The following is a 15,124-nucleotide window of genomic DNA, read 5'->3' as shown; positions in this document are numbered from 1 at the left end:
TTTTTTGAGACAGAGTCTTGCTCTGTCACCAGGCTGGAGTGCAGTGGCGCCATCTTGGCTCACTACAACCTCCACCTCCTGGGTTCAAGCAATTCTCATGCCTCAGCCTTCTGAGTAGTCGGGATTACAGCCACGCGCCACCACACCCAGCTGTTTTTCATATTTTTAGTAGAGATGGGGTTTCACCATGTTGGCCAGAAGGGTCTCAATCTCCTGACCTAGTGATCTGCCCACCTCGGCCTCTCAAAGTGCTGGGATTAAAGGTGTGAGCCACCACGCCTGTCCAATCTCATAACGTTTTAAGAAAGTTTATGAATTTGTGTTGGGCCACATTCAAAGCCATCCTGGGCCATATGCGGCCTGTGGGCCACAAGTTGGACAAACGTGCTCTAAAGCCTTAGCTGTTATGCAAGTTTCCAGAATTTTCTCCTATGTCCTGCCTCAGAGATTGCTTCAGACATCCAGCAAGCCCTGACTCACATACTTTTTTGGAGACAGGGTCTCGCTCTGTTGCCCAGGCTGGGGTGCAGTGGCATGATTGTGACTCACTGCAGCCTCGACCTCCCAGGCTCAAGTGATCCTCCCACCTCAGCCTCGTGGATAGCTGGGACCACAGGCATGCCACCAAACCCGGATAATTTTTTGTCAAGATGGGGGTTTTGCCATGTTGGTCATGAACTCTTGGGCTCAAGGCATCTACCTGCCTCACTCAGCCTCCCAAAGTGCTGGGATTACAGGTGTGAACCACCACGCCAGTCCCTGGCTCAGTATCTTAAATCTTGAGGAGTCCTGTTTATCCCAGGATTGCTTCAGAGGTTGTCTGTGAAGATTGCGAAGTAGACTGACTTTTGTATGTGAGGCTATAGCATTTGTGGTTTCACAGGAGAATGAAAAGTCCAGGTCATGTGGTAATTTGCCATTTTGCTAAGACTGAAAAGTACTTGGCAAGGCAGATGTTTAAGAGAAAGCAGCTCTCTTAGCTGGTGGAGGGGGTGGGAGAGAGCTGCTGTCATCCCCCAGCTCTCTGATGCCTTTACCTGTCATAGCCCACATTCAAGACACAAAAGCATGACCTAAATTTTTCAGCTGTTCCGTAGTGGTGCTTGTGGGCTCGGGAATTGTGAAGGTCTTGGATCTTATCCCTCAGAAGTGCCAATCTTCTATTGTACTGTGGTTCCTGCCATTTGCTTTGATTTTGTTTGTCCAAGTAAAGTCAAATGAAATGGAATTAAGGAGGACGGTGACTCCTGACCAGGCAACATGCAGCTGGGGGTGGCCTCCCTACTCGGCCTTGGGTTTAAGGGGCCATTGGCACTTTGACTGCCTGAGTGGAAGAGGTGTCAGCCACCTGCCTCCCTCCTGAGCCCCTGCCCTCAGCCTGGCCTCAGCAATGCCAGGAGCTGTCTCAGCCCCAGTATTAGCATGGGAACTAATTGTTAAGTTTTTAAACCTGTGGGAACAAGTCAGGAGGTTTATTTATCCTCAAGACCATGTTGTACTTATAACAGTTTATTTAAAGGTACACTGAGGTCTTACTTCTTTTGAGTCAAGTCAAAATGCATTGAGCACCTTTTATTTACCATGGTGATGTGTGGAGGGATACTGTCCAATACTGACAAGACATTCATCCTGGAGAATGAATTCTCCCAACTGGAGATGCCAATTTGAAATTTCCCATGCCCATTAAACCACTGAGGCCTGAAAAGTACTCTACTGTGTTTCTCCTTTTAATTTTTTCTTTAGGGGGGGAAATAGGAGGAGGTGTGACCGTTTGGTATCTCTGTTTTTCTTTAAATATATGAATTTCCTCTTGAAATTGTCCCTAAGCAACAGCCATTTTATTTTGTTTCAGATTGCCGTATTGTTTTGAAGTCTTTATAAAATGTAATTTGAAGTGTGACATGTACAGATACTCCTTGAGGGGCCATATGGAATGTTGCCCTGCTGGCTCCAGGCCCATTCATGGCTTAAACTCTGAGATTGTGTCTTGTGTCAGATGTGCCGTCTGACCCATTTGTGCCGTTCATTACCTTCATGCGGGAACCACAATGATGAGTTTTTGCAAAGTGCTCCATGAGGGAAGCCTGTCTCAGCCACGCCGGCCTTAGCAGTTGACTCAAGAGACCTCAGTTTTCCCCCTCGGTGTCAGTCAAAAGTCAAAAAGGATCCCTTCATTATAAAAGCTCAATCATTTGTCCATGTTTTGACAGTGACACGTATTCTGTCTGTCACAAATGGGTTAAGCCCTCCCACCCTGCCCCGGCAGAAGTAAGAGCTGGTTCCTAGCCCAAGCTCCGCAGGAGCCCTAGTGCTGGCCTTGCTCCGGCCTGGTTGTCATGTTTCCTCCAAGGCTTCCTGTGGGAAATTGACCTGCGAGTGAGTGGAGGTTTCCCCTGTTCAGCTCTGGGGAGTCGGGGCTGCTCCCTCAGCCTGGATCCTGAGGTCTTCACCTTCACAAGGAGGGGTTTTCTGGCTTTTACTTCTGCCATTGAGGTGGGAGGAGACCAGTGTTATGAAATGGAGAGGGACCGCCCAGGCTGCCTGGAAACTAGGCTCTTTCCTTCCTCCCTTCTCCCTCCCTCCTGCTGTCTGTAGCTGTAGTGGCTACTAGGGGTGCCCTGGCTGCTGGTTCTTGGGGTAATGGTGGTGATAGTGATGGTGATAATGATGATGACAATGACAAGAGCTACCATTCACTGACACCCCATGATAAAGAGGCTAAGGGGGTGCTGTTGATGTTCCCTGTCATGGTGCCCTTGCGTTTACCTTTTCCCCTACCCAGGTTTATAGCTGAGGAGACTCAGAAGTGATTGTGTAGGCTTCAGAAGCCCATCTTACTCTCTTCTTGGGGTCAACAGCATTAGATCAGAGGGCACCACCTCAGCCTTTCCCATGTCAGTGTGTCTGTGCCATAGCCAGGTGGTCTGACCATCCTCTCCTGTTGACTAGGCAAGGTAGAGAAAAATCTCCTCCGGGTCACTCCTTGGACCTGACGTGCAAATGCCAATACTGCCTGGTGCTTGGGGATAAACAGAGAATGTGACTTGCTGGGAGAAAGACAAAATGCCAGTACATGGTGGATGGGGCATACTTGAATCCTTGGCCCTGTGTTTGATCCATCTCCAACAACCAGGCCAGAGCTGGTGGCTCTGCATCCCATGGGACTCTGGCTTCCTGCTCCCTCTGAGTCATCACCTGCACGTACAACCTTGGTCACTCAACCTCTTGTTGCCATGTTGCTTCCTTTCCTGGTGGGGAAGTCCTGCATGAGGAGCTATGCTTCAGGATGGCTGGGGAGGGCTGGATTTCCTGGCAGAAACTAAAGATGGCTGGGACCTGTTCTAATCGCCATGTCAAACACAGTGGGTCTTCGGGTGTTGCTGCCTGATGGATTGGACGGTGTTTCCACTTGATCTGGTACCTGCTGGAGACAAGGTGCACAAACTGTCAAATAAGTGGCTGCAAGGGAAGACTGGTGGCAGGCAGTGGAGGCCCTGACACTTCCTCCAGACACAAGTAGAACATGCTGCTGTTACTATGGGGATATCACAGTATCAGATATCTGTGGGGATATCAGTCACAGCCATTCACCCTTTGGATTCTGACCAATGGAGGAAGTGACAAAAAAGCCAGATTGGAATCAAGGGACATCTCTTTAACTGATGAGAGCACTTGAAAGTTGTAAAATACAGACCTCCTGGTCAACTTTGCTGAAGGACATGGCCTGGGCCCAAAGTCCCGATGACACTTTCCTCCTTGCACCTTCTTTGGTGGATGACAGCCAGCTCTAGGGGAGAGCCAGCCTGACTCACGACCTAGACACAGCCTGAGACGCTGAAGCTGGGTGAGTGGGAGCCTCGCTGGCCGCAACCCTGCAGAGCCAGTGACTGAGGCAGAGCAACCCATCCTACTAACTAGGGAGCATCCCCAGCCTCATCCATGAGAGGAGGAGGAGGAGGAGGAGGAGGAGGAGGAGGAGGAGGGCCTGGTGAGAGGACTTAGAAGCATTCACTCCAAAGAGGAAGTGAATAAGCAGAGAAAAGCGAATGAAGGGAAATCCTCTGAGATGGGTGTGCTTGGTGCTCTGGTGCTACCTGCCCATCTCTGTTTGGCACTGACAATTCAAAGACCAAAATCTCACCCTGGGGGAAGAGCTGGTGCCTTCTCTAACTCTCATGTCTCTTCGTCCTGCCTTAGACACAATAAAAGCTTCACTGGGGAATGCCTCAAAAGAAACTGTTTGCCAAAGCTCTGTCTGATGTGAGGAGAACCCTAACTGGAGTTAACAGACTTGGTCTTTCTTGGGTCTCCAGATGTAATACTTCCTAGGGTTTTCTGGCCAACAGGCCATTTGCAGGGATTTCCAGGGTGTGGTCTTTCATCTGTCCTCACCTTTGCATTCTCCCAACTGAGAAACAAACTGGGGGAGCCACATAGGATCATATGCCAGCCCCTTGCTCAGAGAGCAGGGCTCTCTAGAAAGCCATGTTGGAAGGGGCAGCTTGGGCCTGGGCCCACAGTAGAAGTCCAGTGAGCTATTCCTGGCCTGAAGTCTAGACCTTGGAGCCCCTGCAGGGAGAGCGGGTGCAGAGACCACAAAGCCAAATGACACACGATCTTGTGGCCACTTCACAAACCCACTTTCTTGAGAAATCTGGAGCCTACAGCCAGGCCCCTACTGCCTTTCCTTGCAGTGGCCAGATACTCTGGTTATTAGGGCCAAGTGGATGCCACTCCTGCAATCTCACCAGTTAGATGAATCACCAAAGGAAGGGGAGGTGGAGAGATATGATGTGCTCACTCTAACATTCCTAAGCAAAAGTTGTATCTATTTTCTTACCTATTTTTGGCAGAACTGGGAATGGGAGAATGAAGAAGAGTCTCCTTTGGCCCCACACTGTAGCCTTTGGTTGTGTTGTGAGTGGCAGCTGGATTGGAGATATTGAGCATTTCTTCACATTTTGCCTGAGGCTGAGCAGCGTCATTATTCTATAGGCAGTGATGCAAGCCAGGAGGTGTTTTGGTTCTCCAACTTTCCAGGGATCCAGGTGGGGCAATCCCATGACTAATTTCTCGCCAGGCCAAGTTGGGCCTGGCAGGGTCCTGAGAGGTACCCAGGTACCCTCCTCTTGGAGAAAAGTGTGGGAAAGTCAGCAGACTGGTTACCAGCCTTCATTGCCGTTTCTTGGGAACAGTATATCACCCATAGGTTTGTTAACACACTGTCACCTCTTCTGTCTTTGCAGAGAAGTTTATTCCTCACAACTTACCATTAGCAAATGTAGGTCTTTGACATTAGCAGAAATCAGAGATTATTCCATAGAAGATGCTTATTTCAGTCCAGTGAGTAAAGACACTTGCAGTACTGGCTCTCTTGGTATACATTCCCCAGCTACAGGACCCTCCCTCCATCCGTGGGTTTAGACCTATGGAATTACTAGATTCCAGATTCCTGGGGTCTTTCCATTGGTCTAGGGTAGCATTTTCCAAAATCCATCCCATGGGATGTTAGTGTGTTTTGCATTAATAATGTCTCTGTGGTCAAACACATTTGGGAACCCCTGGGTTAAATAAAACTAAACAGTTTCTTTATCACAAGACTTTTCGGAGTCTTTATTTGATAGTAAGAAAGATTAATCTCTAAGCGGTTCCTAAGAGAAAATACAGTTGGCAGTTTACCAAACTTATTTGACCACAGAATTCTGTCGCATTATATTATTACTAATGTTTCAGAGACTGTAATGTGTGGAATAAGATGCATTAGGAGGCACTGAACTCATAGAAAGCATACCCAGCAAGGAGTGAGATACCTGAATTCTGTTTCCGGTTTTGCTTCTGCTAAGCCTCTGGGAAAATCATTTCACCTGACTGGTATCAGGCAAATTAACAACTGCATTTGAGAAATTCTTTAAAAGGATAAAGTGGAGAATAAAAGTGTAAGGGATTATTATCCATATTATTAATTTAATTGCCTTACTCAAACTTTCCCAGAAACTCTGAATAAAGGCTTTTGCCCCGTTGGAAAATGCATCTGTTTATAACCAGACTGCAAAATTCATGAGAAATTTTCCATAGCTTCTCTGAGGAATCCACAGAGAGTGGAGGTCTTTGATATGACAGAGCAAGAAATTACTGGTATTATTACACTGTAAATTGAAGATGACCTGTATGGGAAATGTGCCTTTTCAGTTGTTAAAGAGAATGACTTGTCGTCTTTTGAAGATGTATACTTCTTTATTCATGTTTGCCAAGCACACTTGCAGACCCCAGGCGTCTGGACAGGCATCAGCTGCTCACATCACAGTTCTCTCTCTGTCCTCGCCATGGGCTTCAGGGTGTGCTACTCTCTGCTTACTCACCCAGCTGCTCACCAAGTCCCCTGGTAAGTGATTGCTAAAGGGTCAGAGGAGGAGGATTCCCAGCCCTGCTCCTTCTGGCCACCCCAGTTTCCATAGTCCTCTTGCAGAGTTGACCTAAGACAGTCTTTGTTACAATATGCACTCCTTTGAGCCATTCTTCCTTTGGGTACAGCCTAAGTAAGCCCTTTGCAGTTGACCCTCAAGGCCAGGCTAATGGCTCAGATCTTATGCAAGTATCCCTGAGGTTTCCACAACTCCTAGAAACTTCTAGTATCCTTAGTCCACTGTAGTTGGGGACATCTATTCTCTGTTTCCATCCTCAGGACTAAAGTACTCCCAACGGCCATATATGCTGCTAATTATCCATTAGTTTCCAGCTAAAGAGAGGTTTGGAATGAAATGTATCCACAGGGGACACGTGTGTCACTTGTAGATTGTACATTGTATGTAGTCTGCCATGGGAGATAAATTGAGTTAATTCCTGCTTTGGGGTTATCCCTCGGAAGAGAGTGAGGAGCCCTGGGATACAGCCAAGCCAACAATGAAGTCCCCAGGCCCAGTCATGATGGGTCCATTACCCCCTGAGTTTGGTTCCTATGTGTCTCCAGTCAACAACTCCCATCACCATGAATGGAGGACCCTGGGCAGCACTAATCTCTTTGTTAGGTTTTTGCGTAGTTTGAGGATGGGCTAAAATAGCTCTGTATCAGTTTCCTATTGCGGCCATAACAAATGACCACAAACTGTAGCTTAAAGCAGCACACATTTATTGTCTTCCAGCCTAGAGTCCTAAAATAAAGGTGTGGGTAGGGCCACGTTTGTTCTGGAGGCTCTGGAGGAAGAAGCTGCTTCTTTGCCTTTTCCAGCTTCTACAGGCCACCTGCATTTCTTGGCTCATTCTTTGCTTCCTCCCTCTTCACAGCCAGTGGCACAGCATCTTCACATACCTCGTTCTGACCTCTGCTTCCATTGTCACATCTTCTCTGACCTTGGCACTCCTGTCTCCCTCTTAAAGGACCTCACGATTACGTTGAGCCATTTAGACATTCCAAAATAATCTCCTCATGTTAAGATCTTTAACTCAATCATAACTGCAAAGTCCCTTTTGCTATGTGAAGTAACATATTTGCAGGTTTGGGGAATTAAGATTTGGACATCTTTTCGGGCTCCGTGATTCTGTCTACCTCAGGCCCCCTCTGGTTTTATGGTTCTGTGCATCTCCCAGGTAGCTTCACAGCCCTCACTTCACACATTTGTCAGCCACTGAGGCCTGTGCCTCCTTGACCTTTGACCTATGTGGAAGTCTGCTTGCATTATGAGTTTCTCACTTCAAACATCAGCTGAGTGTGAGCCCATCTGTAGGAGCTAGAGTGCTTCACTTTCAGAAAAAGGAGTGGATTCTCTGGAAATCCAGTTCCTTGGCATATATTATGTGAACATTTTCATGGGTGAGGTCACACTTTGCTCTGAATAGATGGCACCAGCAAAGTGTCAGCCCAGGTCTCAACCCAGAAGTGGAATTAAGCCTTTCTTCCCATCCCAGGTGACTTTCTCTGATTCAACAGATGGACTGCTAAAATTCCAACAATGGAAGAAATGTTTTACCTTTTGGTCAGGTTTTGGCTCTTGCTAGGCCTGAGTTTATTGCTTTATCTTGGTTCTGCCTGTCTAGGTATTTATTTCTAATCGTTGTTTGGGAAGCTCAATCCGCCTGTGTTGGTCCCCATGATCCCCAGCACACAGCTCAATGCTCATGATCTGGGGGACAGCTGGAAGCTTCCATTTTTTTCAAGGAGGAAAATAATCTACTCGTAGCATACCTGGTCTTCACAGTTAACAAAGAGACTTACAGCCTAGTAGCCACCCCTTCAGGACTTGTACTGAGCACCTACTAGGTGCAGGCATTGGGCAGTGCTGCCATTGTTTCCCAACGTTTAAGGGCTTTCAGGATTCATTTCCTTCCCAGAGTCAGCCACCCAATGAGCAGTTACGAATGCATCTCTAGATTACATCACCTTGTGTTTTAGCCACGACAGAGAGGATAGCTGGTAATCCCTTTGCCCCCTTCCCGTTCCCCAACCCCAAATATGTTTCAGGAAATACTCATTTTGTTATCTTTCACAATTTCTTCAAAAATTATAAAATACAAGCATTTTATAAAGTGGGTAATAAGACAGGACAAATAAATTTTACTAAAACCAGAGAGGCATGGCATAGATTTTACCAAGCACACCACTCTAGCACTGTAAGGAAGAAAAATTGTTTCTATAATAAATTCTACTCTGATTGTGCTAGGCCATGGCCTTGGACTTATTTAAAAGTATGTGTAAAAGCCAAAGACGTGAAATTTAAGAAATCCTTAGGATCTGGTAGGGTCCAGGCTGTCTTTGTTCTGTTTATTGAGTTTTTGGAAATTTAAGGCTAGGCTTGTTGCTTTTCCAGCCACAGAGCATGGTAAAGTAAATGAAACTCGACAGGATTTCATTGTTCAGATGCTGATCGCAGCTTGGCACACATGGAGTTCCATGTATACCTTACATGCATATTGAGCCCGTGTTTAAAATAGTATAAGTGGGTAAGAAAAATTTAAGTACAGGCAACTAAAGAATGATTTGCAACTACAAATGAAAGTAGCTTGGATCTTTGAAGGCTGACAAGTCCATGATTGGTTAGGCAGGGTGAGATTGTATGAATGAATCAGCAGGCAGACTTTGCCCTAAAGCTGAGTAGAAAATGAAGTATGGAAATGATGCATAGGCTTTGGGGAAACCTGCGAGGTGTAGGATTGATTTTGATTTCTGTCTTTGTCCAGCTCTATAGTTGATTGGATTCTTGCTGGGGGAGGCCCATCACCTCAATCCTCTGGGGCTTGCCTCTGGGGCTTCCAGAAATAAGCTTAATCTCTTTCCTGTAGCAGCCCCTCAGACACGTGGGGGAGCAGGAAAGCTCTCAGGCCTTCCTCAGATTGCTCTTCCTCAAATTATGCAGCTGCATATCATCCAGGTTTTTATTATAAGACACAGCTTTAAAAAATTCATTGTAAGTCATTAATTTCATGAATGTCTTGATTTGTGGGAAACAGAGATGCCAGTGTCTTTATAGTTCATTCCCTTTAGCTCTATGTTTCAGGGAAAATATGTTGAGTGGATAGCAACAAAAAGCATATAGGGGACAGGGAAATCTTTGCCCCCATTCACATGTTGCTCCCAGCCCCCTTTCTTATCTGTTTCATTTACAGTTCTTAACTGTTTAATTTGCTCAATGTCTTGATTTGGCTTAGCTAGAAAGTGCGAGTAGAGACACTTGACTAAGTAGGCAGTTCGTTTGCTAAATGTTGGCTTCATTTATAACTGGAAGAGCTTTATCTCTCTGTTTTCAGATCCATGAGCTTTATAGCATAGAAAATCTCCTGAGAAAAATCATCATCTAATTGGAAAAACAGGCATTTTATTGAGTTAAATCAAATTCATAATCACAAATAAATTTGAACATGTTTTTCCAGGATTTATAGCTCCATACCATGACCTGTATGATTATTATACAGAGCTCCTAGATGAAATTAAATGAAATGGACCAGAGCCGAGGCAGACACTGGCCTTCCCTGCAAAGCTGGGTGGTTGTTGCTGGTCTCCTCTCTCTCTGGACATTACACAGGTTCTGGCCTCCATGGAGTAATTTTCCACTTCTGCTGCAGGTAGAACAAGTCAGCCAGTTGGCTGTGTTCATAGAGGCAGCATTAGACTATCACAAACAGTCCACAGAGATTCTGCAGGAGCTGCAGAGCAAGCTACAGATGCGGTAAGCGCCTCCACATTTCTTACAAGCCAAGGGCTGCGGAGGTAACATCTGTTGAAATCCATGTGTCTGTCTCTCCATCTCTTCATCTCCCCTTTCCCCCACCTCATTCTGTTCTGAATTTTCTTTCACTGGCTTTCATGGTTGGATGTGGGATGGGACTGAGATAATAAGTACTGGCTTTGGCCAATAGGGTAGAACTGGGAAAAGGGACCTGGCAGCTTTTCTCTTTTTTCTTTGCATTAAATCCCTTTTTTGGTGACCTGTGTTTAGGGCAACTAACCAAAGTTGCTCTCCCACCTGGGACATCAACCCCTACAGAACTACCCTGGCTTCATTGCTGATTTGATGAGAGTTTAGCTCTCTATTCACAAAGTGATGGAAAACATCCAGAGCTATGGAAAAAAGTGAGATGCTCTATGGAAAATATGTAAATATCTGTTTTTTAAAAAAAGATAATGTTTTCACTTCACCAGTACAAATTTCAGGCTATGTTCATATTATTGACTGAACATAGTCGGTTGAAAGAGTCAAAATATTGACAAATTTCAGGCTCTGTTCATAATATTGACAGGTATTAAAAGAGTCAAAAATATCTTCTGAACAATCAAAGAAAGGTTTCTGTGTTCCTTGTGACTTTAATGATAGATGTAGTCTATACTTTTCTGAAAATTAGTAATATCATATATAGTTTGCATGGCAACCCTACTTATTAGAATATTGGGTTAAAAATACCCTGTTTTTTAACTAGATTTGATAACAGAAAATTGTTTTACACAGGATTATGGTAATGCGTAAATTTCGAGGGATTTTTACTTAAATCAATGACATAGTTACACAGGGAAGACAAAGATGTATTAAGTCCCTGAAACATCCACTTCTGCAGGCAGATAGTTTACCTGTTACTCACAGGAGTGCATTTTCATAATTCTATTGTAATCTATAAGAGTAGAGTGAGGGAGAAGGCAGCTCCCATCACTGGATGCTGGCCGCGTCCCAGGCACTTGCTGGATGCCTCAGAAACTTGATGAAGAAAATTAGTCTTTTTTTTTGAGATGAAGTCGTGCTCTGTTGCTCAGGCTGGAGTTCTGTGGTGCGATCTCAACTCACTGCAACCTCCGCTCACTGCAACCTCTGCCTTCCGGGTTCAAGATATTCTCCTGCCTAAGCCTCCCGAGTAGCTGGGATTACAGGCGCCCACCACCATGCCTGGCTAATTTTTGTATTTTTAGTAGAGATGGGGTTTCGCCATGTTGGCCAGACTGGTCTTGAACTCCTGACCTCAGGTGATCTGCCTGCCTTGGCCTCCCAAAGTGCTGGGATTACAGGCATGAGCCACCATGCCTGGCCCAATTAGTCTTCTTCAAGATGAATTTCACTCACAAGCTCAAATAGAGAGTTGAAAAGCTACATTTGTGATATTACCTCCACCACTTTCGGCTACTCAAGAGTCTGTGTAAAAATCTTCCCTTTCATGACCACTGGCTGTAACCTAAGTTCCTGTACTCAACAAGGCAGAGAGAATGTGTGTTTGGAAAGCTTTCAACATCAGATGTCTGGCTCATCTTACGATGTGTGTTACAGAATATCAGCTACATCCAGTGTCCCCAAACGAGAATACAAGCCAAGGCCTGTGAAAAGGAGTGCTAGTGAGCTCAATGGGGTTTCCACCACCTCTGTAGCGAAGACGACAGGTAAGTTTACCATTCTAATATGCTAAGTGTGCCTTTAGTAAAGCACTTCTAGAAACACTTACTTACGCTTGTTTCTGGGTTAGTGAATACACACAGACCCTGGATATCTTTCTTTGGTTGTTTGGTAAGTTCCCTTTTCCCCTAAAAGTGCCCCTGTTTTTCTGTTCCCTGGGCAAGAATTCTATCACTTATATAATGTGGCATTTAGAACCTTGGCCATAGAACCATTATTGCTACATCATCCTTTATTTTTTTAACTCTTTGAAAATATTTTCTTAATTTATTTTTAAGTTGAAATTAGCATTTTCGAGCAACTGTTATATGCTAGATACTATCTTAAGTGCTGCATCATTATTTTTTATTAAGTGATGCAAATGTGTCTTTTAGTAAAATAATCAAACAAAAAAATTGGTAAAATAATCACACAGAAAATAGATTTAATGGTGTAAGTCATTCTATAGTCTCTTGTTACCCACACTATCCCAGTTCACTTCCTAGATGTAGCCACTGTTAAAAATTTGGTATAACTATTATCATATCTCTTGATGTACATAGATATACACATAAATACAGCGTTTTGGATTTTTTTTCTGTTTTTTCTTTTTTTCTTTTTTGAGACAAGATCACCAGGCTGTAGTGCAATGGCATGAACATGGCTCAGTGCAGCCTTGACCTCCTGGGCTCAGGTAATCCTCCTTCCTCAGCCTCCCGTGTAGCTGGAACTACAGGCGTATGTGACCCTGCCAGGCTAATTTTTTTTATTTTTTGTAGAGACAAGGTCTCACTTTGTTGCCCAGGCTGGTCTGCAACTCCTGGGCTCAAGCAATCCTTCCGCCTCAGCCTTCTGAAGTGCTGGGATTACAGGCATGAGCCACTGTACCTTTTTTAAATGCGAGATTATACTAGGCATATTGTTCGGCAGTTTTTGATGTTTTTTAAATGCGAGATTATACTAGGCATATTGTTCGGCAGTTTTCTTTTTAAAATGTATCACTGTTTCTTGGAGTTATTTCCATATCATGCATATAGATCTATCCCACTGTTTTAACAGCTTCATAGTTTTCTGTTATACCATTTTCCTATTAGTGGACATTAAGGTTTTTTCCAGTTATTTGCTACAGTGAGTATCCTTTATCCACTGTGCTGGCTACACTACTATTAAAGCATGAACACCTGCTTCTCCACACCCATGCCAGTAGACTTCCATTTCTGCCAAGCACGCATGAGAGAAAAATGGTGTCCAGTCTTAATTTGCATTTCCATGATTATTAGTGAGGGTGAACTTTCTTTTTTGTATTTTAATTTGTATTTCCTTGTGTCTGAATTGTCTGTTTATGTCATTTATTTGTGTTTTTTGGGGGTAGTTTGCTTTGTCTTGTTGTTTTATAGGAGTTCTTTCCATATGGGGATATTAATAATTTTTTTCCCAGTTTGTCATTTATCTTTAAACTTTGCTTATGGAGTGCCTTGTCTCTTTGTTGCTTTTGCTGTTGTTTGCTTTGTTTAGTTTTGCTTCCAGTATACAAAAGCTTTTATTTTGATGTAGTCAAATGTATCTATCTTTTGCTTACGACTTTTACATTTTGTGCCCTGTCGTGATTACATTTTGTGCCCTGTTGTGAAGTCTTCCTATCCCTGGAGTTATTCTTCTATAGTTTTCTACTACTTTTAATAATCTTTTCTTAATATTTAGATCTTTATCATGAGGATTTATTTTTGTAAATGAAAAGAAATTCCCAAACTATATTTCAGAGTTGTGCTACTATTTCACATCCCCACCAGCAATGCATTAGTGATCCAGTTTCTCCACATCTCTGCCAGCGTTTGGTGTTGTCACTATTTTTTATTTTAGCCACTTTGATAGGTGTGTAATGAATCTTACTGTGGGTTTAATTTGCATTTCCTTAGTGACTAATGATGTTGAATATCTTTTCATGTGTTTATTTGCCATCTGTGTATCCTCTTTGGTGAAATGTTTCTTCATGTCTTTTGTCCTTTTTCTAATTGGATTGTTTACATTTTTACTGTTGAGTCTTGAGAATGCTTGATTTATTCTAAATACAAGTTCTTTCTATATATGTGATTTGCAAATATATTCTCTCTGTAGCTTATCTTTTTATCCTTTTAACAAGGTCTTTCACAGATCAAAATTTTTAATTCTTATGAAGTCCTGTGTATTCATTTTTACTTTTATAGATTGTGTGAAGTCTAGGAATTCTTTGCCTACCCTAAATACTAAAGATTTTCTTCTATTTTCTTTCCTTTTTTTTTTGAGACAGTGTGTCTCACTCTATAGCCCAGGCTGGAGTAGAGTGGCGCAATCTCAGCTCACTGCAACCTCCGCGTCCCAGGTTCAAGCGATTCTCCTGCCTCAGCCTCCCGAGTAGCTAGGACTACAGGCGCACACCACAATGCCCAGCTAATTTTTGTATTTTTAGTAGAGACGGGGTTTTGCTATGTTGGCTGGGCTGGTCTCGAACTCCTGACCTCAAATGATCTGGCTGCCTCAGCCTCCCAAAGTGCTGGGATTACAGGTGTTGAGCTACCATGCCTGGCCTCTCCTATGTTTTTTCTTAAGTCTGTGATCCAGTTTGTGTTAATTTTTGTATAAATGTGAGACTTAAGTTGAGATTCATTTATTTTGCCTGGGGTGTCCAATTGCCCTTTCAAACATACATTGCTCATATAAGCTGCACAGTGTGAATTTTCTTCCATCCCTATTGCTATCTTTAAAGGTTTTTTTTTTTCATTTAAAACAAAATTATCAGAGTAATATGTATATGTAATTTAAAAGAAAATGATAATATGCGTATGTGGTTTTAAAAATGCAAATGTAGTTACCTCTACCTCTGTGTGAAAACATAGGCAGGCCCCATGAATTTTCTCATTAGTAAAACTATAAATTATCAGAATATACGTGTATACATTTTTTAAAAAAACATGGTGCAAGCTTTTTCATGAGAAATGGTAGTTTCCCCTTCAACTCCTTTCCCAGTGCTTATTTTCTGCTCTCAGAGGAAACACTCTCAACTCTTTTACATATTTATTTGGTACTTAACTTCATGGTGCTTGTTTTTTACGATTTCTTGATTTTTCAGTTTTGGATAAATGTATTGATTTCCTGATATGGAAGATAAAGGCTTAGCTTCGTAACCCTTGGTCTTCCATAGACTTCTCCCTCCCTTCACCCTTCCAATTTACTTATAATCACTGTTATTGTTAAATAAATATTCATTGTATAACCATCACTTCCATCATGTGGGACTCTTAAAATGC

At 43.5% G+C, this 15,124-nt stretch overlaps 1 protein-coding gene across 1 annotated transcript in view; it reads left to right on the top strand.

Annotated features, from left to right (window-relative positions):
• Positions 1-10,047, top strand: part of SH3GL3 (SH3 domain containing GRB2 like 3, endophilin A3) — a 143,373-nt gene extending 133,326 nt beyond the window's left edge. The window contains exon 7 of the mRNA XM_017873698.1: positions 6,190-10,047. Within this exon, the coding sequence (XP_017729187.1) occupies positions 6,190-6,390 (201 nt within the window). The 3' untranslated portion in view covers positions 6,391-10,047. The remainder of the gene's footprint in view (positions 1-6,189) is intronic.
• The last annotated feature ends 5,077 nt before the right edge of the window (positions 10,048-15,124 follow it).

This window comes from Rhinopithecus bieti, unplaced genomic scaffold (genome assembly GCF_001698545.2).
Source record: "Rhinopithecus bieti isolate Rb0 unplaced genomic scaffold, ASM169854v2 scaffold_8649, whole genome shotgun sequence".
Taxonomy (NCBI): domain Eukaryota; kingdom Metazoa; phylum Chordata; class Mammalia; order Primates; family Cercopithecidae; genus Rhinopithecus; species Rhinopithecus bieti.
This window is presented reverse-complemented; position numbering and strand designations above follow the sequence as displayed.